The following is a 25,935-nucleotide window of genomic DNA, read 5'->3' as shown; positions in this document are numbered from 1 at the left end:
TGATTGTTGATGGCAGACAGACAGATTAATAATAACATGCAGGATGGATGAAGACATGAATAGATAAAAGTAAAGACAGTAAATATTATAAACACCTGGAGCAGTTGGCGACCTCCACGCTGACCCCGTAGCACTGCTGTCCCCCCACAGCGGGGGGCGGGGTGATCGCAGGCTCTCGTCCGACACAAGCAGGTCCCCGCACTGCCTCCGTCGTTATGGGTACAGCCCCCCCAGCCCGACCAGGCTCCGAAACCCCCGTCCACCGTGACGTTACGGACCTGTCGGACGACACAGAAACATTCAGTGACTGGTTTTCCAAAATCTCTGCAGAACCAATTCTTGGAACAATCAGCCTTCAACAAAGATGCGCCTTGATGCTTTACTTAAAATGTTTTTTGTACTTTTTTTATTATTTAGCTGAACGCTTTTATCCAAAGCGACTTACAAGTTCTGTACGTCAAGTTAGCAGAAAGGGTAGGCCTACAACTCTTTCAGGAGTAACAATGTTCATCAAACATAGTAGAGTAGAGTGCATAGTAGTAGAGACATATTAGTATAGTAGGAAGAGTGCATGATAGTAGAAGACAGTAAGAAGGTATTTTTATATTGATTGAAGAAGTGTGTTTTTAGTCTACGGTGAAAGATTGGTTGTGTTTCGGCTGTCCTAACTGTGGTGGTTTAAGCTGTCCTGACTGTGGTGGTTTTACTGTCCTGACTGTGGTGGTTTCAGCTGTCCTGACTGTGGTGGTTTCTGCTGTCCTACTGTAACTGTGGTGGTTTTCAGCTGTCCTAACTGTGGTGGTTTCTGCTGTCCTACTGTAACTGTGGTGGTTTCAGCTGTCCTGACTGTGGTGGTTTCTGCTGTCCTGACTTGTGGTGGTTTTACTGTCCTGACTGTGGTGGTTTCAGCTGTCCTGACTGTGGTGGTTTTACTGTCCTGACTGTGGTGGTTTCAGCTGTCCTGACTGTGATGGTTTCAGCTGTCCTGACTGTGGTGGTTTCAGCTGTCCTGACTGTGGTGGTTTCAGCTGTCCTGACTGTGATGGTTTCAGCTGTCCTGACTGTGATGGTTTCAGCTGTCCTGACTGTGATGGTTTCAGTTGTCCTGACTGTGGTGGTTTCAGCTGTCCTGACTGTGGTGGTTTCAGCTGTCCTGACTGTGATGGTTTCAAGCTGTCCTGACTGTGATGGTTTCAGCTGTCCTGACTGTGATGGTATCAGCTGTCCTGACTGTGGTGGTTTCTGCTGTCCTGACTGTGGTGGTTTTACTGTCCTGACTGTGGTGGTTTCAGCTGTCCTGACTGTGGGGTGGTTTCTGCTGTCCTGACTGTGGTGGTTTCAGCTGTCCTGACTGTGATGGTTTCAGCTGTCCTGACTGTGATGGTTTCAGCTGTCCTGACTGTGATGGTATCAGCTGTCCTGACTGTGATGGTTTCGGCTGTCCTGACGGTGGTGGTTTCTGCTGTCCCTAACTGTGGTGGTTTCGGCTGTCCTGATTGTGGTGGTTTACTGTCCTGACTGTGGTGGTTTTGGCTTTCCTGACTGTGATGGTTTCGGCTGTCCTGACTGTGGTGATTTCGGCTGTCCTGACTGTGGTGATTTCGGCTGTCCTGACTGTTATGGTTTCAGCTGTCCTGACTGTGGTGGTTTCAGCTGTCCTGACTGTAGTGATTTCGGCTGTCCTGACTGTGGTGGTTTCAGCTGTCCTGACTGGTGGGAAGTTTGTTCCACCATTATGGAACGAGGACCGAGAATAGCGCGGCTTCCCGGCTTTGGGAGTTAAAATCTCAATACCTGAATGGATCGGAAAGGGAAAGGATCACATCACACACAACGCATCCAAATTGAGGTAGTGCAGGAGACATGGCACACGTCGTAAAACACAAGAGGGGGACATATCGAAATTGACGTGATGTACGAGGGGATATTAAAAAACAGAATACTTCACACATAGGACGAGAACGAACGCTGCGAATGAAGGCGTGGGGAATGGATGAGAGGAATAAAAGCCCCGGCAGACGGAGAGACGTATTTAATCAGTATCCGAGGAGAATAAAACAGAGAGACGCTTCGATATTACTTCGAGTGAGTGAATTGCAATCGAATCGGCATATGACCTCAATTGAAAAAAAATATGAGAATTGGACGCGCAAGATCCTAAACCGCAGGTGTGACGAGGCACGGGGGCAGCTACATTTCGGGATAATTGCAAAATGCAAAGAATTTGTTCACAACAAGAGGAGCAAGCGAGAGAGAGAGAGGCAGATAGAGAGAGAGAGAGAGAGAGGAGAGAGAGAGAGAGAGAGAGAGAGAGAGAGAGAGAGAGAGAGAGAGAGATGAGAGAGAGAGAGAGAGAGAGAGATGAGAGAGAGAGAGAGAGAGAGAGAGAGAGGAGAGAGAGAGAGAGAGAGTAGAGAGAGAGAGAGAGAGAGAGAGAGAGAGAGTGAATGAATCATCATGTCCGCCCCGGCTCTCTTATTGGTAATTGTACCCCGTCTTTATCTGAACAAGGCCGCGTGGCAACAGCGGAACGCCTGGAGAGCCAGAAACAGGCGGACGACGTCCCGCCGACGCTATTTAACGTCCTTCTCTCTCACCTGGAAGGAGATGAAGAACAGCATCATTTCAGCTAATGAAATGATAGAACAGGACGGAGGGACACAGGAAACGTGTGATATTGCGTCGGTGGGGGGGGCAAGATGGATCGAATTTGAAGGTGGATGAAAAGCAACCTGGTTTCATGTGCATCATAGGGGAAATAATTTCTCATTTCACGGATGCTGTTGAAATGATTATACGCGTTCCAAAGGACATTTATTTTTAGGCACGCAGAGGGTCACCAGGGACGACTACACCAGGATCCCTTCTTTCGTTATGTCGCCCCCCGACAAAAAAAAACACAGGAAGAGTAGGAGGTTCCACGCTGAGCCGAGATCAGACCCGAGGCGAAAAACACACCGTGAGTTCAGTTCCTCTGTGCCTTCCACCCAAAACCCACAGAAAACAAACTGCCTCTCTTTTGCTTATTTCCATCCAGAGCCGAGCCCCGCTGTGCCAGATGGGACTTGTGAATACGTTGCTAAAGCGTATCTCCTGCCTCTGCCTACACACCCAGACGACGTGTCACAGCGCTATAGCCTTGACGGGCTTCCAGCTCCGGTCTTTTAAACAACGGACAAGCTGTCCATTTGATCCAAAGTTCTTCTATATACTGAATTCAGGTGAAGTTAGCCTCCTTCAGACCGTGTGCGGTTAAATAGGGTGTGAATAATGTGCCCCGCAGGACGACTCTCCGCTTGACATCTATCTAACAATAACAAACATCCTCCTGGACAGATCATTCCGGAGCAGAGAGCCTGGAGCCATTGTGTTGCTGGAATGAGAGCTTGAAAGTCATTTAACCTTACTGGCATGGTACGAGTGTTACACTTTAATGTTTGCAGGTGTTGCAACCTCAAACGGCACTGTTTTTATCTTTTTTTTATCCACTTTTTCTCCTCCTGTTTTTCTCAGATTTTCTCCCATCCCAATTTTAGTCGTTATGCCAATTCCCCCCTCCCCTTCCTGGCCGTTGCTCGCATGTGCCCCCCACTGGTCGGTCTAGGGAGTCCTGAAGTTTATCAGATGCTTCCTCCGTCACATACTGTAGGAGACAGCCAGCAACCTCTTTTCACCTGCCAGCGCGGACTCACATTGGTGAAGTGTAACGCGTGGGAGGTCACACTACCTTCATCATATCCCTTCTTTGCTGTGCAGGCGCCCTGACCGACCTGTAGGAGTCACTGTTTACAACGACCAGAATACCACCCCATCGGCTTCCCTCCCGCTGACTCTGCCAATTGAGCCAGTATGACGGTCGGCCAAGCCGGAGGCAACGCGGAGAGCCGAATTCGATACCGGTGTCTCTTGCGTTGGTGACGAGCGCTTAGACCGGTGCGCCACCCAGCCGCCCAAACGGCACTGTTTTTCCACTGTTCTGTAGGTTTGCTAACTTGGAGCTGAACTTCTGCTTAGATTTTCTATTTTGTTTTGCTAGGGAACAGTTTGGACCCGAGTGTATTTCCTGTCAGTTAGTGTATTGGCAAATATTGCAACAGCAAATAAAAGTTTCATGTTGTCAAGTTGAAACCATCTATAGGGAGTCACACATTATGTCTGTTCATCCACCAGGGCCCCGTTCCCCGTACCTGGATAACTGAGTTAGCCGGATAACTTTCGGATAAGTCTGACTTAAGCCGGACTTTCCGATTCCCTGTACCTGTATTTTCCAAATCACCATGACAACAGATCCAAAAGTTTGAGCCTGGTCGAAAGCAGAGTTTAAGTTCAAGTTAGCCTGAACCATCGCCACGCCCCCGCAAAAAAGTGACAGCCCGTTTCCTGAAATTATTCCCACAGTCTACGATCTGCATTATACCATTCTGAATTACGTTTTTGTGCTCCATTCTTCCAGAGGGGGCTTTTGAAATGTAAAATAGACCCAAAATGCTGATACTAAATTCACTTTGTCCTAAATAATGCACGTTATATATACCGTGGCGCTCGCTCGGTGCGATGTACACATTATGACGTGGTTATTTTAATTGTAACTGGGATTAAGATGTCTGATGAGATGCGCTGTTTGACGGATTTGAGAAATTGAATGAGCCGTTGACGTCACATTAATGAATGAGGATAAAGAAATAAAACTTCATTCAAAATAAAGAATATTCTAAACACGGGTCTCTCGTTCATTAATGTATAAACAATGAATTTATCCCATCTGGCACAGTGGCGCAGCGGTAGTGCTCAAGCCTGCCAACCCAGCGACCGGTGTTCGAAACCCCGTGTTTCCAATATAATTTTTTTGAATATAATATTAATGATTATACGCCAAAGTAGCCTGGTTTTAAGTTAAAATATTATAAATCTACATGCATTGAGGATGTCATTCTTTATATAGCTCTCAACGTGCACCAAATTGAATTATTCCTATATTGCAAAAAGAAGGAAAAGACTAGGGTTTCGAACCCCGGTCGTCTGCGTGAAAGTCAAAAGAACAACCCGTTAGACCACAGTGGAGATAAGTTAAAGATCGACTATACATCAATCAATGGGTAAGAGAGCCGTATCGTAATTCTGTATAAGTTTAACTAATTATTTTCGCTAGCAAGATCTCATTTGATTATTCAATCCAGCAGGCAAGTTTAAAGAAATATAATCTGATTGATTGAGGTAATGAGGGACTTAAAATTAGCCTATAGATAACGCATTTAACTTGTCGGCGAGGCGATTGAGCCGTATTGCAATCTGTCAATAAAGTTTTAAATCAATTAATCAATCAATGCCGTTAGAGAATCAGGATCTCTGCCATCGATACGTGCTGGCTTTTCACCTGAAGCGGCCGCGCGCACTTAGCCTGGGTCTCAAGTCTGAATCGAGTTAACGAGACTGAATCCACCTTCGAGGAACAGGAAAATCCCGGCTTCAAACATCGGGTTAACTGAATCTGGATAATGACATCTTGATCGACTTAGTTGAACCAGGTACGAGAAACAGGGCCCAGTGCTCAGTGGTGGTGTTGTTGTTTTGTTGCAGATGTTCCTGGAAAGCAGGCTCTGTTTTCCCCTCTTTTCTACCTTCACTTTGAACAGTTAAGTGTAAACTATTTAGATTAGAGCCAAACATTAAGTGGCATGCGGCAGGAGAAGGTCCACATCCAAGAGAACACTGAACAGCTACTTCCACCACAAACAGACCACTGGTGGACACTCTGAATGATCACATGACACACTTATTACACACACACACACTGCTGCTATGTACACTATGAAATAATTAATAATTATCCACTGTTGTTCACATTGTATTGTTTGTATAGATCGTTGTATATTGTTGTCTACAAATCTAGTACGGTTGAGGACCATCTCACGTTCTTCTGAATGTGTGTACATTAAAAAAACGCTGTGACAATAAAATAATCTGAATCTGAATCTGATGATGGCGCCGCCCCGTTCGGCTGCCTCTCTGTTAGCTCCGTCGAGACTGTGTTTACTTTTGTTAATATTTATAGTTTTTAGAGTTTTGTGCGTACCAACTGTTGGTGCATTTAATGTATATGACCGTCAGTCACTCATAGACATTGGATTAAGGGAAACTTACCAACTGGATTACTCGCTGGATCAACTTTCCGAACCACATCAATGGCCGGAAGAAATCCTCCGGAGACTAGGACCAGATCCTTTGTTCCTAGACCCCAGGAAAAGACGTCGAGGAAAAAGGGCTGGGATCCGAAACAGGCTGAGATCCAGACGACACCGTACACCACTTCCCAGTATATTGCTAGCCAATGTACAATCAATAGACAATAAACTGGATGACATCCGAGCAAGGATTCAATATCAAAGAGACGTTAGGGACTGCAATGTCCTTTGCTTCACCGAAACATGGCTAACACCGGAGGTTCCAGATCACGCGATTCAACCAGCGGATCACTTCTTTATCCATAGGAAGGATCGGACACAATCAGAGTCCGGTAAACAACGTGGTGGAGGTATTGCCTTCATGTTTAACAAAAATTGGAGTGATCCAACGAATGTGAAGGTATTATCCAACCACTGCTCCCCAGAACTGGAATATATAACCATCAAGTGTCGTCCTTTCTTCCTCCCGAGGGAGTTAACGGCGATCGTCCTGGTCGGAGTGTATATTCCACCGCAAGCCAACAACAACGCCGCGCTCTCCAGACTACACGACGAGGTAAATAATATACAAGCGACGAACGTTAACGCCGCCATTTTAGTACTGGGAGATTTCAATAGCGCCAATCTGAGAAAGGTATTGCCTGATTTCTACCAGCATGTGACTTGCAACACCAGAGGCGGTAACATCCTAGATCACTGTTACACGCAATTTAAAGGTGGCTACAAGGCTCATTCTGATAGTGGCTTTGGCAAGTCAGATCACGCATCCATTTTCCTTACACCAAAGTACAGACAAAGAATTAAAAGTACTCCCGTAGTCTCGCGAGAGGTGCAGAAATGGGATGTGACGTCAGAGGACACGATCCGGTCAGTGTTCCACAACACAGACTGGATTGTATTCCGCGACACAGATAACATTAATGCCTACACGGAGACAGTGCTGGACTATGTCTGTACTAGGGTGAAAGAAACAATCCCCACTACCAAAATGAAAGTTTACCCAAATCAAAAACCCTGGGTAGACAAATCCGTCCGTGAAGCTCTGAGAGAGCGCACCAAAGCATACAATGACGGCCTAGTGGCAGGCAACATGAATGACCACAAGGTGGCGCAACACAACGTAAGGAGGACAGTGTCAGAGGCCAAACGGCGCTACAGGGATAAAATTGAACTCCAGTTTGAACAAGCTGACTCTAGAGCTATGTGGCAGGGGCTCAAAACGATGACAGACTACAAAGGCGCCTCCCTCAAACTGAACAATGACATCTCCTTAGCAAACGACCTCAATACCTTCTATGCGAGGTTTGATGCTGGTAATAACAACACCAGCTCACAAGCCTCGGCAATGGGGGGGGGGGGGTCGGCTGCTGATGGAGGCGCAGTGTTCAGGGTAACAGAGCATGAGGTGAGGCGGACCTTTAAAAAAGTGAATATCAGGAAGGCAGCAGGTCCGGACGGCATCCCCGGCCGCGTCCTAAAAGTCTGTGCCGACCAACTGGCCCCAGTATTCACTGACATATTTAACCTGTCCTTAGAACAGGCTGTCATCCCCACCTGCCTGAAGAAGTCCACTATTATCCCTGTACCCAAAAAATCCAAGCCTGCTTGCCTCAACGACTACCGCCCTGTAGCTCTCACCTCCATAGCCATGAAGTGCTTTGAGAAGCTAGTAAAGGGCTACATCTGCTCCTCCCTCCCCATCAACATGGACCCCCTGCAATTTGCATACCGCCCCAACAGGTCCACGGAGGACGCCATATCCCATGTGCTGCACACAGCAGCATCACACCTGGACAAGAGGCAGGGGAACTATGTGAGAATGCTATTCATCGACTACAGCTCGGCATTCAATACCATAGTCCCCTCCATACTCATAGCCAAGCTCAGGGACCTGGGCTTGGGCTATGACCTCTGCCAGTGGGTCTTGGACTTCCTGACTGGCAGACCCCAGGTGGTGAGAGCAGGCAACTGCACCTCCTCATCCATCACCCTCAACATAGGGGCCCCCCAGGGCTGTGTTCTGAGTCCCCTCCTCTACTCCCTGTACACACACGACTGTGTGGCTCAGCGGAGTAGCAATACAATCGTCAAATTTGCTGACGACACAGTGGTGGTGGGCCTGATCTCTGCCAACGACGAGAGGGCCTACCTGGAAGAGGTCAAGGTCCTGGCGGGATGGTGCCAGGAAAACAGCCTCTCCCTGAACGTCAGCAAAACAAAGGAGATGATTGTGGACTTCAGGAGGTCGGGGGTCAAGGACTACAGCCCCCTCAGCATCGACGGGGCACCGGTTGAGAGAGTCAACAGCTTCAAGTACCTCGGAGCCCACATATCCGAGGACTTGAAATGGACCATACACATTAACAGTGTGGTGAAGAAGGCACGACAACGCCTCTACTTCCTCAGGCGCCTAAGGAAGTTCCAAGTCAGCCAGAAGATCCTTAAGAACTTCTACTCATGTACAATAGAGAGCATCTTGACCGGCAACATCACCTCCTGGTTTGGGAATAGCACTGCAAAAGACCAAAGCAGACTACAAAGAGTGACACGTTCAGCCGAACGCACAATTGGAGGGGGGCTCCCCACCCTCCAGAACATTTACAACAAGCGTTGCAAGGGGAAGGCTAAGAGAATTATTAAGGACTCGAGCCACCCGAACAACTGCCTCTTTGAACTGCTGCCGTCAGGCAAGCGACACAGGAGTCTCAAGGCGAGCACAGAAAGACTCAGAAGTAGCTTCTATCCCCAGGCCATCAGGCTGCTAAACGAACAATGAATGAACACTACACAACAACAACCACCAAACACACATAGCACACACATCCACACGCACACACTCACTTTAAACAAACACACTGTAGCACCCACTACACACACTTTATAGCACACACCCACTTTAAACAAACACACTGTAGCACCCACTCCCCACACTTTATATTTATGGATGAAGGATTGCACTACAACTCGTACACCTTACTGTAAATTGTACCTAAAATTGTACCTCATCCCATTTCTGCTTTGCACTAGATAGTACTGTACATTAGTACACTGCATAGTATTGTGTATTGTATATTATATGGTAACTCAGAACATTGTACATATGTCTATACCGAACAACTGTGACCTCATTCTTCTTCTAAATTCATGCTATATTATGTTATTATGTTATTTGATACTATCTTGTCTAGCACAGTCTCTGGAGCGTAACAGTAAGAAGCATTTTGTATGAAAGTATTCTGTACTTCTGTATGACAACTATTAAAGAACTTGAACTTGAACTTGAATCATCTGAAAGAAGGAGAAGGAGAAGAAGAAGAAGAAGAAGGAGAAGAAGAAGAAGAAGAAGAAGAAGAAGAAGAAGAAGAAGAAGAAGAAGAAGAAGAAGGGACGAAGAAGAAGGTGAAGAAGAAGAAGAAGAAGAAGAAGAAGAAGAAGAAGAAGAAGAAGAAGGGAAGAAGAAGGTGAAGAAGGTGAAGAAGGTGAAGAAGAAGAAGAAGAAGAAGAAGAAGAAGAAGAAGAAGAAGAAGAAGAAGAAGAAGAAGAAGAAGAAGAAGAAGAAGAAGAAGAAGAAGAAGAAGGAAATCACAACAACAATCCAATACCCCGTCTATTGTGTGGTGTACAGTAGACTCTCTGTCGAGAGTACATGTTATTTGCGAAAGGTAATTTATGTTCCCTCTAAGTGGCTTTGACCTGGTTATATGGGGTTAAGTAAGTAAAAGCATGTTCCCTCAGTGGTACCTGGCAATCTACAGAAAAAACACATCGCCAATAAAGAGTTACACTCGGAAAACAAAAGGTTCTACGCAACACCAACAGGTGGTTCTTTAGCTGCCAGCATTGGGAACCTTTTTGGTACTATATATAACCTTTTCCAAAAAAAATTACTGTTTCATGCTTTTTGGTACCACAAAAGTTCCCTGCCATTGATTTAATTTGTATTTATTTATTTATGAATTTATTTATTTATTCATGTATTTATTATTATTATTATTTCATACTTTTTTCTGGTTTCTGAACATTGTCATGAAGACACTGGAGACTAGAGAGTCTGTTCATGTGGATATTCCCAAACCTAATAAATAATGCTTGTTGATGCACAGAGCTGCTCTGGCTAGCACAATGGTATCTATAAAGGAACAATAACAACAACAACAACAACAACAACAACAACACCAACAACAACAACAACAACAACAACAACAACAACAACACCAACAGCAACAACAGCAACAACAACAAGGGGCCTGGCTCTCGTCATCCAACATTGATGCACCTCGGTGGCTAACGCATCCATTCCTAGCTGCCGTGTCGGGGACACATGGGATGGAGAAATAGGACAGAGACAAGTCGGAAGCTGGGAACGGACGGAGAGGCGCAACAAATACTGGTATTTGTTCATTTTTAAAGTCCTTATTGGTAAGCTACCTCCTTATACTACATCATTATTGGTAAACTACCTCCTTATACTACATCATTATTGGTAAGCTACCTCCTTATACTACATCATTATTGGTAAGCTACCTCCGTATACTACATCAGGGGGGAGAGAACAGATGGTGGAGGTAAACGGTACCCTATCCCCCCCCCCTCACAGTGAACTGTGGTGTTCCACAAGGAAGCATACTAGGACCGCTACTGTTCCTAATTTATGCAAATTATCTCCTCTCTGGTAAACAAGAATACCCTGAAGACTCTGGCAGGAGCACTCATTCAAGGGTACTACGACTATGCTTGCACCTCATGGTACCAAAGCACATCAAAGGCACTAAAAACCAAATTACAAACATCTCAAAACAAACTAGTCAGACTACTGCTTGACCTGACTCCTAGAACCCACCTCACCCCTGCCCACTTTGCCAACCTAGGATGGCTTAGAGTAGACGACAGAGTACAGCAACTTGCAATGGGCCTGGTCTACAAGATACACTACACGACCAAGGTACCCATGTACATGTCAAAATACTTCCCAAAGGTCAGTGAATACCACGATCACAACACCAGAGGGAGCTCCACAAATCATGTTAAACCCAGACCTCCTTATACCACATCATTATTGGTAAGCTACCTCCTTATACTACATCATTATTGGTAAGCTACCTCCTTATACTACACCATTATTGGTAAGCTACCTCCTTATACTACATCATTATTGGTAAGCTACCTCCTTATACTACATCATTATTGGTAAGCTACCTCCTTATACTACATCATTATTTGTAAGCTACCTCCTTATACTACATCATTATTGGTAAGCTACCTCCTTATACTACATCATTATTGGAATTGGATCAATACAGGCCGTATTAATTAATGTAGTTAATTTTTTTTTTCAAATGTAGCCAAGAGTGTAGCCCTATCAAAACAGCAGGCAAAGTGTATATTTTCAGCACTACGTTTGTTTACCAATGATTTTAAATGTTATATGAATACATGAGTTTATAGAAAATGTTGCGCATTGAGTCAGAAACCAGCGGATATTGATGCGAGGAAATGGCTCAGCCAAAAGTGAGTGTAGTCTTTTGAAAGAAGAGACCCAGGGCTTTCAATGGCCTTTAAAATTTCATAAAACGACACTCCCCAGCTCACGCCAGCCCCTGTCAAACTTGGAGCCATTATTTTTCATGATTATGTCTCACGGGTCGAACAAACCTGAACATTATTGCCATAAAATAGAACGTAGTTTGTTTCTTTACCTTTCTATGAACATCTAGGAAAAAAACGTGTCTCAATTGGATGAAAAATGGCGGAGCATTTTGCATTATAAAAAAGTTACTGTACTGGCGGCTGGGTAGTGCAGCGGACTAAGTGCCTGCCTACCACCGCAGAGACACTGGTATCGAATCCAGCTGTCAGCGGTACGTCCGGCTTGGTCGGTCGTCCATACTAACACAATTGGCAGTGTTAGCGGGTGGGAAACCGGTGGGGCATGTATCCTGATCGTTAAAAGGAAGGGAACTGGGGGAAGTAGTGTGATCCTCCCACGTGTTACGCTCCCCCAGTGAGAATCCTCGCTGTCAGGTGAAAAGAAGCGGCTGGCTGACGGAGGAGGAGACATGTGATAGTATCTATCAGCCCTCCCTAGACCGGCAAGTGGGGGTAAAATGCGCGCAACGACCAGGAAGGGAATTGGCATAACAACTACATTGGGATGGGAGAAAAATACAGAAAAAAGGGGGAGAAAAAGTAGATATAAAAGTCAGGGGCGCCTCGTGGTACTAAATCCAGATTGAACTCTGCCAGTGGTAAAAATGAGATTTGGCCCGATCCATAGATAGACTTGGCCATAATAAGGTCATTTATAGGCCTGATATTCTATATTCATATTTCAAATTGCATCTACAAAAACCCCTGTAAATCATCTGCCCTTTATTCATTTGCGAATACACAAGGGCAGAAGCTGATCTAAGAAATCTCAGGATTTATTAACATGTCTATTTTATCATGTCTATTCTACTTATTTAATTTACTATTTACTATTATTTACTATTGTATTCTTGCACAATCGTAGCAGGCATGGCCAACCGCATTTCACTGTATGCCCTGGTATGTATGTGATAAATAAACCTCTTAAATCTTGAATCTTGAAGACGCCGGTGAAGTTCTAGAAGTGACTAGCGCCTCTGAAGTGGACGGCCATTTTGGATAATCATGCCGAATTAACGCCGGTACACACATTATAAAAACATTTGTAAAACACAAACATCAACTTTGGACCTGTACTGTAGATAAGACTTCAGGCTATGGAACCGTTATCTTTTCCAGCTCCTACCTCTCAGCTGGAACTGAAAAACAGGCATCTGGCAACCAGTAAACAGAAATGTGAGTAAACTAAACTTTTACTTCAGTGTGTTCAAACCTCTGTAACTCTATTTCATTAGCACTCAGAGTGACTCTTTTTGTGGAAGAAAGTTCAGAATGTTTCATTTCAAAAAAGACCAGACTCATGTATGTGCTATAAGTATAAAGTATAATAAATCGCAAATTACTTTGGGTATGCAATCGTCAGGCGTGTTATGCAAAACTAGCCCCATTTTGCCCGATGCATAAGAGGTTAAGGTCCCCTGAGTTTGCTCAGAACAGGGTGAATCTGCATTGTGCTATGATGCCCCTCTAGCTCATGGAATGAACTCCAACAGTCCTTAACGCTTGAGATTCTCTTCTTGGTTGCAGAGTTTAAAACCTTGATCTCCAACCTGTCAGTCAAGTTTGAATAGATTTGTTACTTTGCCTGATCTTGTTGTTGTGATTTCATATGCTGTGTGATTTTTTGTGTGTGCTAATTTCTGTATGCACACACAACGTGAGTGTAAATGGGGGAAACCTCAGTTGCCTTTTGAGTTTAAATAAAGGTTTGAAATTAAATGAAACATGAGATGAAAATAATAAATAATAAATAATAAAAAGAAAAAGGTTAATAATAATAATAATAATAATAATAATAATAATAATAATAATAATAATAATAATAATAATAATAATAATAATAATAATAATAATAATAATACTTCGTTTTATATAGCGCCTTTCAGAGGACCCAAGGTCGCTTTACATAAGGGGGGGGGGGGGGAGGTAACAAATTAACAAACATAGTGGACAGACACAACATATACATATAAAGTGAGAAAGTTAGTGGTTGAAGGCCAGGTTGAAGAGGTGGGTTTTGAGCAGTTTTTTAAATGAGTCCAGAGTTGGGGCGGTGCGGAGTTCTGCGGGGAGGGAGTTCCAGAGGGTGGGAGCTGCCACACTGAAAGCTCTGTCCCCGAACGTCCGTAGTCTGGTTCGGGGGATGGAGAGCTGACCAGTGTCCGTGGATCGCAGGGACCGTGACTGAGTGTAGGGGTGGAGGAGGTCAGTGAGGTACTGAGGTGCCAGGGCGTGAAGGGATTTGTAGGTGAGCAGGAGGGTTTTGTAGGTGATGCGGGGTTCCACATAGGACCAAAAACATTCTCCTGATTATAGTCGAAAGACGCAGAGGATAACCATATTTCAGTGAGTGTAGCACAGGGAAGTCATGGACAGTGGGAGGACCAGTAATAAGTGTTCATTTAAAACGACAGCAGGGTGAGAGCAATGTCATGGTCACTGATTCTGATCGGTGGAAGCTACACTGAGACTGACTGACTGACTGGGAGGTCTGGGAGCAGCCATGAGTCATACCTTATGTGTGTGTGTGAGAGAGAGAGAGAGAGAGAGAGAGAGAGAGAGAGAGAGAGAGAGAGAGAGAGAGAGAGAGAGAGAGAGAGAGAGAGAGAGAGAGAGAGAGATAGAGAGAGAGAGAGAGAGAGAGAGAGATAGAGAGAGAGAGATAGGGAGATAGATAGGGAGGGAGAGATAGAGGAAGAGAGAGAGATGGAGAGAGGGAGGGAGAGAGAGAGAGATAGATAGAAAGAGAGAGAGAGAGAGAGAGAGAGAGAGAGAGAGAGAGAGAGAGAGAGAGAGAGAGAGAGAGAGAGAGAGAGAGAGAGAGAGGAGAGAGAGAGAGAGAGAGAGCGAGCGAGAGAGGGAGGGAGATAGAGAGGGAGGGAGGGAGAGATAGCATGTATGTCAGTGCAGTGGCGGACTCAGGCTGTTTGAAGGGGCGAAAAGAAAAAAAGGGCACCTACTGCACAACATGGGACCCCACCAGCGAGCACAAAACTATGCTGTGTCATATGGTGAAATAGTCCTCATCCTTTATTAAGATTAACATTAGATTAACATGTAGTCTAGGGCCTCTAGGCAATCCAGATTAAAAGTATAACCACACCTATATGATAAAAACACACAGGGGACAATACACATTTTGTTTATGTTTATTTCACAAACACCTCAAAAGAAAATGTGTTGGTTATTTTCATGCTATAATTTATGTTAAGCTATAAAATACACTTGATTCAAGAAAATTTTATGAAAATTTATGATTTTAAGACCCAACATTAGATTAGAGAAAAGTGTTCTCATTTGAAAATAACTCTGCATGTCCATTAAAACACTCTGGAGTCGGCCCACGCTGTTTGCACCGGCACGCAGGTAAACAAAGGCAGAGAGAATGTCTCAGAAATGGCCAGTGTCGCAAATATCAGAAATCGGTCAAAATAGAGAAATGGCATTTTTGAGTGCTTTGAGATGTTATATATATGTCTCCTTATTTGCAAAACCTAATACGACTTTTAAATAAATATGTTTAATTATTGCTATGGTTGCTATTGCTATTATTGCTATGGTTGTAATTATCCCGGTTTTCCAGAGAACTACATTGCGTCACGAAACGCACATACACGCACGCGCACACACACAGTGAGACAGAGCGGTGTATGCGCTTTGAATAGGTGCCGCTACCCCCCTCCAAATTCTAAACAACACATTGGCTTTTCATAATATGTAGGAATTATCTCTCGCAATAATATCCACGGGACTCGACTTTTTGCAGAGTCGTTGCCCGAGTTGGACGTTTTATTTACTTGATCACTGTGATTGTGAACCGTGATTCCGGAGGCCTGTACCCGTTCCGCAACTGTAAGTTACTTCCGGGGTAGGCCTGATTGGCCCCGACAGGCACGTGACGCGGCAAACTCAGGACGCGCAACGAGGCTGCTGAGAGCTGTCGCGCGGAAATAGGCTGTCTATTGCCATTCTCTAACACAAACTCTAACCTTAACCAGCTCCTTAACAGCGCCTAAACTTAACCGTTCTAACCTTAACCAACTCCGAAACAATGCCTAACCTTAACCTTAACCATGCCTAACCTTAACCATAGAAAGAATATTGCCATTCTCTAACACAAACTCTAACCTTAACCAGCTCCTTAACAGCTCCTTAACAGCGCCTAAACTTAACCGTTCTAACCTTAACCAACTCCGAAACAATGCCTAACCTTAACCTTAACCATGCCTAACCTTAACCGGCGAAAGAATCCATGTTAAAAAAAAAATCACGTTAAAGTTTTTTTTTTTGATGGGATTCGAACTCGTCAACAACGGACCGCAGGACCGCAGGACCGCTGCTCTGCCAGGTGAGCTGAAGCGCCGAATGAAAATCATGGCGGATTAGGGCGGTAACATAATTCCGCAAGCTCTGCCGCTCCGCTCCGCGGAGCGTGCCGCGCGGCAGAGAAAGTTGCGCGTCACGTGCCTGTCGGGGCCAATCAGGCCTACCCCGGAAGTAACTTACAGTTGCGGAACAGTTACAGGCATTCCGGAGTGATACCAATGCATTCCGTTTCATTAAGAGCTCCGTTTTTCTCACATTGTCGCTCTCTGCCCAATATCATAATATGAGGCAACATGGTTTGCCACCTCCCATTGGCTGGTGCAGATTTCTGACAACGTGATTGGTTCAGATGCATGCTGAATGGCAGAGTGCGTGTGTGTACGAGCAGCTCATGTGAGCCGCGGTTTTTCCCTCCTGTCTTTTAGAAGCTAGCGATAACAACAATAACACTTCCGGTCGGGGGGCTTTCAAAATAAAAGAGCGAAGTCTAAAACAGGAAGAACATTTATTTTGTACATTTGTGGCAGCGTTACATCATTTTCAGTCTTTCTGTGCTCGCATTTTCAGTGGTATCGTTTGGACGCACATATTTCTGAACTGAGAACTGAACTAGTTCATGTAGAAAGTGAACTTTCCCAACACTGCACATGTGATATATAATTTATTTATTTCAATTGTAGTTTTACAGTGATCTCCAACCCCAACTGGAATGTCTTGCTAGTATCAAGGCTAACAACCATCTAAAAACGAGTTAGTTAGCCAACAACAATCTAAACTATAGCTTTCCCTATATATCATATGAGGCACCTATGTATTATTATTGTAATTCACAATATATTTCAAAATAGATTATTTTTTTTATTATTATCTTTTTCCACCTTCTTTTTTTCGTTTTTCTCTCATCCCAATGTTAGTCGGTATGCCAATTCCCAATCCCCTTCCTCCGACACATGTGTACCCAGCCCACCGTTCCTTTTCTTTGATCCCACTGTCTCTGTGGTGGTAGACAGATGCTTAGTCCACTGCGCTACCCGGCCGCCCTTTCAAAATATATTTCTAATGACTCTGCACCCCAGTGATATATAGGGTTGTTCATTGTACAATACAGGGTTGATGTTTCTTGTTAATTATCATTCTCTATGTTTTTTTAATAAAATTGGGTGATATTCTATTCCAGTTGTGTGTTTTTTTATATATATATTAGGGCTGACCCCTATTAGTAGAATAGTCGACTAATCGATCGAAAGGAGCCGCAGTCGACTGTCAACATCTTAGTCGAATACAAAAAAAATAAAATGTATAAAAAATATATATATATTTGCTTTTATTTATCATTATTTCCAAAAAGAAAAGAGGCCTAGAAGCGTGGCTAACGCTTATGGCACGCATACCAGAGGCTAACTGCCTAAGAAAACAGGCACAGAGATTTCACCCATCTAATGAACACACTAGACTAGACAAATATCAAGATGTATCCATCAGTGGACCAATTGCATGCTTTTGCAGAGGACAAGAAGCATTCCGTTGACTCCTTCAGACATTAAGCACCCCCCACAGCCCAAATGGAATGATAAAAAAAATTAAATAATTATACTTTTTTTTTTCACATTTCTTTTTTTTTATAGTCGACTAATAGTCGACTATCAGCTAATTTCGGCCAATCATAGTCGACTATCCAAATCCTTAGTCGGGGACAGCCCTAATATATATAAATATAGTGATATAAACGAGATATAAACATGCTGGCTGTGTGTGTGTCACACAAAACTCTCTCTGGGCCTCTTGGGTCCAGTCATTGGAATAACAAAGGAACGACAGACTGGAAGCTGGGCCTTTTTTCAGGTGTGAATTGGTCTGGAGTGACATTGATTACATTGAATTCTGGGAGTGTAGTCCTTTCATCAAATAGCTGAATTGACTTTCTTCTTTTCAAAGCCCTGAACTGAGTTTAGGTTATAATGTTACCAGAATGTTTCATTTAGACTATCTGCTAGAATTTAATAATTGATGGCTTATTTTGAAGGTATGAACCTGTAGTTTCATATTATGTAAAAAAAGAAAAATGTGAAAATTCCCAGGGAGGAGGGGCCCAACAGCCCAGACTCCAGAGGGTTTTAAAGGCACATATTGGTTTAAGCCGGTGTGTTTAGTTCAGCGCAGCTTTAGGACCTGGGGACTATACTATGTTAATGAAAGAGAACTAGCTAGTTACTTAGGGGAGCTAGTGTGTGAATTCAGTAGTAGTTAACTTGCCATACAAAGTGAGTGTTAGTGTTAGCCAGCGGTTTGTTGTTGTTTATATTATAACCCAGTGGTAACTTTCTGTTAACACTTTAACTGCCGAAAACGCCGGAACTCGTCATTCCCCGCCATGCTCAAGTTGCCGCGGACGCCGTAACTCGTCTTTGATATCAATATTTCAAAAATCTGTGATCGGAATCATATTTCCCCTCTGCAGCCTTGACACACAGTTCTGATCTCCTCTCAATCCTCTAGCGGTTCAAGAGCGCCATCTGGTGGCCGATCGGCAGATCGAAACCGGATGTCAACCTTTAACCCGGCAGGACTCACTCCATATGTGGTCCGGGCGGGCACTCGCTAATGTTAGAGAGACTCAGTCTTCACACAGTGAACATCGATCGGTGGAAATAACTCGAAAAAACAACATGATTTGGACGTATATACTATTATACAACCTGGAAATAGATCGGGTATTTCTACATCCCATAATGGAAGACTGTCTACTCCACGCTGATCGCCCAACGGCCCGAGGAGACTGGGTGAGTTTTAGCGTGTAGTATTACCGTGTTCGATATAAACTGCTATGATGAACATATGACCCACATTAGATGAATGGTATAACGTTGCCCACGGAATTATAAACGCCCCCTCGCCCATCCGGTCAACATCAGATGACGTGTAGTAACTTCCAGAACCACATCCAGTTGAAATGTATTATCTGGCACAGATCGCTATCAAACTGTATTTCATCATCGATATAATGCATTTGGGGCTATAAATCACGTTCTGGAGAAAGCTGCAGAAAGAGATGAAAACATACTTATACTTTAGACCATATTTTAGTATGAATATGTGAATGAAAAAGTTTAACGTTCATACACCCTGAACAATACATATAGGACATTGAATGGGCCCTAATAATGGCAATCTAGCAATAGAATTAAAAAAATTATAGCCCTGCAAAGAAGGGGAACTTCTCCATAGACAAATAGAGCTGGCAAGGGATGGTATATCATGAATTTAACCTCGGCAGTTAAAGTGTTAAGAACAATTGTCCAGGCGGTCAATAAAGTGCCTGAAGAGAAGTCGAACTGCCCCATTCTTCACCGATCGCGCGCGTGTGTGTGTTTGTGTGTGTGTGTGTGTGTGTGTGTGTGTCTGGTGTGTGTGTGTGCGTGTGTGTGTGTGTGTGTGTGTGTGTGTGTGTGTGTGTGTGTGTGTGTGTGTGTGTGTGTGTGTGTATGTGTGAGTATGTGTGTGTGTCTGTGTGTGTGAGGGAAGAGATAGAGAGAGAGAATAAGGGGAGAATCCAGAATAGGCAGTGAAGTGGAGGAATAGAGAGTTATGTGTGTGTGTGTGGGGGCGCATGGTCAGAGATAATTGTGTTCTCTCCAATTCCCAAAAATATGAATGGACAGAAAAAAGGGGCTGAGAGAAAATAAAGAGAGTAAATACACAGAGAGAGGGAGGGGAGGAAGAGGGAAATAGAGGGAAAGTTCAGTTCAGTTCAGTTCAGAGGGAAAGAGAGGGAGATAGAGAGAGACAGAGAGAGAAAGAGACAGAAAGAGAAATATATATATATATAGGATAGAGAGAAAGAGAGAGAGATAGAAAGATATATATATATATTAGAGCTGGGCCGTTAACGGCGTTAACATGCTGCGTTAACGCTATACTAGTATCGCGCGATAATATAATTAACACATTAATCAACAATTTTTCTTTTTTTTTTTTTACCTTTATTTACCCAGGGTAGGTTCGCTGAGCACAGATGCTCTTTTTCAGGAACGCCCTGCTTCACATTCACACAGTTCCATTCACACCTGGGAGCTGCCCAGTACAACCACAGTTGACACCATTGGCCACTGAGCAACTCCACTGGAGCAGTTGATTCAAGCCATGTCACATAGTTCAAGTTTGAAATGATTCTTTCTGTTTTGCTCCTGAGAGTGTGCTAGATACTGTACTGTACTGGTAATATTATTTATTTGTGTTAACTTCTGAATAAAACAACTTATTAAACACAAGTACATCTTATTGAACATTATTTTGATATTTCATTACCAATTATCATAGCAAAACAGCTTTTTCAAACAGTCTGTAATGCATTTTGGAGACGGGAGATGGGCTCATGGTGTAATGGGCCACCTGGCCTGAGAAACATAAGGAGGAAAGAAAAAGTAAGGACTTACTTCTGGTCATTATTTGGGTAGAACACACATATTTTGAATGCCTTCGGCAGTTTTTTTTTTTTTTTTTTTAGCCATTTTAATCTAGATTAATCGAGATTAAATCCAGGATTGCAGATAGATTAATCTAGATTAAAAAAATTAATCTATGCCCACCTCTAATATATATATATATTTAGAGAGAGAGAGAGAGAGAGAGAGAGAGAAATATATATATATATAGGAGAGAGAGAAAGAGAGAGAGAAATAGAGAGAGCGAGAGAGAGAAAGATATATATATATATATATATATATATATTTAGACAGAGAGAAAGAGAGAGCGAGATAAATAGAGAGAGCGAGAGAGAGAGAGAGAGAGAGAGAGAGAGTGAGGTCAATATACAGATCTGGCATCAGCTCCCCGGTGGTTGGGTGGCTGAGGCAGGTCAATATACAGATCTGGCATCAGCTCCCCGGTGGATGGGTGGCTGAGGCAGGTCAATATACAGATCTGGCATCAGCTCCCCGGTGGATGGGTGGCTGAGGCAGGTCAATATACAGATCTGGCATCAGCTCCCCGGTGGATGGGTGGCTGAGGCAGGTCAATATACAGATCTGGCATCAGCTCCCCGGTGGATGGGTGGCTGAGGCAGGTACTCACGGGGCACTTGGTGATGCTCTGCTCCCACTGGCTCATCCTGACGCTCTCCTCCAGGGTGGTGCACTTCTTCAACACCAGGTCCCAGCCGCAGTACGGGTCCCTGGCTCCGACACAGGCCCTGGGAGAGACAGGAGGGATTCTGATGTATTTCATGGTAATTACAGCGTAGGTCATGCATCATAAGTCTGGGATTAAATGGTGGTTCTTATTTTTTTATAAGATATACATTATGTGTGTCAGAAGCATACATTAAATGGGTTGTGTATTGGGAAGCATATGGAATATAATGTCATAGATTAGATTATAAAATAGATCTCTATCCTTAACCCGGTGTATCCGATAGACACTGGAATATCTCGTTATGCTCCGCAGCTCTGTGTGCGATAAATCGTGCCAACTTGATTGTGATTAAGCCTACCTTCTGTACGTGGCTGAAAATTGCTCTGTTAAATACACAGAGTGTCTGAAGGTTGGTCTTATTAACATTCGTTCTCTGCCAACCAAAGCTCTTTTGGTAAATTAGCTGATAACAGACCATAATTTCTATTTACTGGGCCTCTCCGAGACATGGCTTAAACCCAATGACTCATTGCCTTTAAATGAGGCTTGCTCCCCTAATTTCAGTAGCTCTCATATCGCACGCACCTCCAAAAATGGAGATGAGGTTCAAAAATGGAGATGAGGTTGCTCTGAATTTGCCGCCTTTCGATCGTCACCACACTCAACCTATTGCGTGATTCCATGGCCCTTTTGGTTAACATCTATAACACTTCACTGTCTCCTGGCGTGGTGCCCTTGGCCTTTAAATCAGCCATTATTAAACCACTACTTAAAAAAAACTAACCTCGACCCCCCAATTTTGGAAAACTACAGACCTATCTCCAATCTTTCCTTCTTATCTAAAATATTAGAACGGATTGTCGCAACGCAACTTACTGACCATCTATCAAGTAACAACATTCACAAATCTTTTCAATCTGGCTTTAGAACCTTCCACTCCACCGAAAAGGCGCTTACCAAAGTCACAAACGACTTACTGCTTTCTCTTGATTCTAACCTAACCTCTGTGCTCTTATTACTTGACCTCAGTGCAGCCTTTGACACTGTTGATCACTCCATTCTTCGGAGTCGGCTCGAGAATCATGTTGGCAGTGACACACAATTATTCCTACCTAAGCAAATGATGAATGTTCTGCTCCTTAGCACAGAGAAACAACTGAAATGCTAGTTGTTGGCCCCCAAATCAGAGAGCCCTTTTTGTGGACATCTCCCTCAAACTTGATACTTGCCATGTCTCTCAGAGCTCCACCATAAAACACCTTGGAGTCATTTTCTATTCCTCCCTCTCTTTTAATTAATGTGCATATAAAACATTTCACCAAAATTGCCATCTTCCATCTCCGAAATATATATAAAAAATCGCCCTATTTTAACTTTGGCCAACACTGAAACCCTAATTCATGCATTTGTCTCATCACATCTACAGATTACTGTAATGTGCTTTTTTCAGGCCTACCTAACTCAAGCGTCAAAAATCTTCATCTCATGCGAAATGCGGATGCACGGATAATAACTAAAACTAGAAAATGTTATCATATCACACCCATTCTGTCCTCCATACACTGGCTTCCCATCCAGGCCAGGGCCCTGTTTCTTGTACCTGGTTCAACTAAGTCGATCAAGATGTCATTATCCAGCTTCAGTTAACCCGATGTTTGAAGCCGGGATTTTCCTGTTCCTCGAAGGTGGATTCAGTCTCGTTAACTCAAGCCAGACTTGCGACCCAGGCTAAATGCGCGCGGACGCTTCAGTTGAAAAGCCAGCACGTATCGATAGCAGAGAATCTGATTCTCTAGCGGCATTGATTGATTAATTGATTTAGAACTTTATTAACATATTGCAGTATGGCTCAATCGCCTCGCCGACAAGTTAAATGCGTTATCTATAGGCTAATTTCAAGTCCCTCATTACCTCAATCAATCAGATTATATTTCTTTAAACTTGCCTGCTGGATTGAATAATCAAATGAGATCTTGCTAGCGAAAATAATTAGTAAAACTGTTATACAGAATAACGATACGGCTCCCTTACCCATTGATTGATGTATGGTCAATCTTTTACTTATCTTCTCTGTGGTCTAACGGGTTGCTCTTTTGACTTTCACGCAGACGACCGGGGTTCGAGACCCAGTCGTCTCCTTCTTTTTGCAATATAGGAATAATTCAATTTGGTGCACGTTGAGAGCTATATAAAGAATGACATCCTCAATGCATGTAGATTTATAATATTTTAACTTAAAACTATGCTACCTTTGCGTATAATCATTAATATTATATTCCAAAAATTTATATTGGAAAGACGGGGTTTCGAACCCCGGTCGCCGGGTTGCCAGGATTGAGCACTACCGCTGAGCCACTGTGCCAGATGGGATAAATTCATTGTTTATACATTAATGAACGAGAGACCCGTGTTTAGAATATTCTTTGTTTTGAATGAAGTTTTATCTCTTTATCCTCATTCATTAATGTGACGTCAACGGCTCATTCAATTTCTCAAATCCGTCAAACAGCGCATCTCATCAGACATCTTAATCCCAGTTACAATTAAAATAACCACATAATGTGTACATCGCACGAGCGAGCGCCACGGTATATATAACGTGCATTATTTAGGACAAAGTGAATTTAGTATCAGCATTTTGGGTCTATTTTACATTTCAAAAGCCCCCTCTGGAAGAATGGAGCACAAAAACGTAATTCAGAATGGTATAATGCAGATCGTAGACTGTGGGAATAATTTCAGGAAACGGGCTGTCACTTCTTTGCGGGGGCGTGGCGATGGTTCAGGCTAACTTGAACTTAAACTCTGCTTTCGACCAGGCTCAACCTTTTGGATCTGTTGTCATGGTGATTTGGAAAATCCAGGTACGGGGAACCGGAAAGTCCGGCTAACTCAGTTATCCAGTTAAAGTTATCCGGCTAACTCAGTTATCCAGGTACGAGGAACGGGGCCCAGATCTGACTTTAAAGTGCTGCTCCTCACTTACAAAATTCTAAATGGGCTTGCACCGCTCTATACCCTTAGTTTAATCTGGTTAGTTCAGTTAGGATGTCTGTTTATTTTATTGATGTCTGTTTATTTTATTTTATTTTATCTAACCCCTGTCTCTTTTAGCCTTTATCTTATTTTCATACCAGCGCTCGTTTTCCTATGCTTTTCTTGTTGTTGTTTTTAGCTCTATTTATTAACATTTTTGCTACCATGTATGTACTGTATGTATATGTGTTTAATTATGCTAATTATATGCTAGGTTTTAGTGAGTTGTTCCATATCTTCATTGGGGGAAAGTCTGGAGTGTTGCATATCTGGATTTTATGGTGATTTTGTTTTAGTTTTAGTTTTTGTTGATGATTCTTCTTGACTGTGTAGCCCATGGGGCAATGCCTTGTGATCTAAGGCTCTATAAATACATTTGATTTGATTTGATTTAGATTCAAATTCAAATGTATTGTCATTATACAGCTCAAGTACAGTACAACAAAAAGATGCTTGGCATCCAACCAGAGTGCAAATGTAACAGTAGTGTGATAGTAATATACAATGTAGAGGTGATTAAACTGGGTATAAGATATATAAATTAGTACTACTGAGTGTAGTGCTAATCAGATGTATGTACAGAGTTGTAGTATTAATATGTACAGTGATACAAGTATAAAGACACTATGATAGCAGTGTAACTAGTAAGAGTGGGATTATGGGATATGTACGGGATATGTACAGATATAGATATAGTACTATCTACAGATATGTACAAATATATAGCATCTACAGTCATGTACAGATATAGATATAGCATCTACAGTTATGTACATATATATATATATATATATATATATATATATATATATATATATTAGTATCTACAGATATGTACACATATATAGCATTTAGTTATGTACAGATATATACTGTATATAGTATCTACAGGTATGTACAGATATAGATATAGTATCTACAGATATGTAGATATAGTATCTACAGATATGTAGATATAGATATAGCATCTACAGTTATGTACATATATATATATATATATATATATATATATATATATAGTACCTACAGTTATGTAGATATAGATATAGTATCTACAGTTATGTACAGATATAGATATAGTATCTACAGCTATGTACAGATATAGATATAGTATCTACAGTTATGTACAGATATATATAGTATCTACAGCTATGTACAGATATAGATATAGTATCTACAGCTATGTACATATTTAGATATAGTATCTACAGTTATGTAAAGATATATATAGTATCTACAGCTATGTACATATATATATATAGTACCTACAGTTATGTAGATATAGATATATTATCTACAGTTATGTACAGATATATATATAGTATCTACAGTTATGTACAGATATAGATATAGTATCTACAGCTATGTACAGATTTAGATATAGTATCTACAGTTATGTAAAGATATATATAGTATCTACAGCTATGTACAGATATAGATATAGTAGGCTATCTACAGCTCCCTCGAGCCTGGTCTTTAGCTGGCCCACATCGCCCCAAAATCCCCCACCCCGGACTTCCAATAAAACACCCATCGTTGGTTTACCTTTCGCCTGCCTGCCTGTCTCTGTGTCTCTGCACTTGGGTTCACACGCACAAAGCCTAGTGGCCTAGAA

General features: G+C 42.8%; 1 protein-coding gene across 1 annotated transcript in view; it reads right to left on the bottom strand.

Annotated features, from left to right (window-relative positions):
- The window catches only part of sema5a (sema domain, seven thrombospondin repeats (type 1 and type 1-like), transmembrane domain (TM) and short cytoplasmic domain, (semaphorin) 5A), a 378,077-nt gene that overhangs the window by 134,371 nt on the left and 217,771 nt on the right, over nt 1-25,935 (bottom strand). Inside the window, 1 exon segment of the mRNA XM_084325800.1 lies at nt 21,225-21,342. Within this exon segment, the coding sequence (XP_084181926.1) occupies nt 21,225-21,342 (118 nt within the window).

This window comes from Notolepis coatsorum (assembly GCF_963971535.1).
Source record: "Notolepis coatsorum genome assembly, chromosome: 12".
In the NCBI taxonomy this organism is placed as follows: Eukaryota; Metazoa; Chordata; class Actinopteri; order Aulopiformes; family Paralepididae; genus Notolepis; species Notolepis coatsorum.
This window is presented reverse-complemented; position numbering and strand designations above follow the sequence as displayed.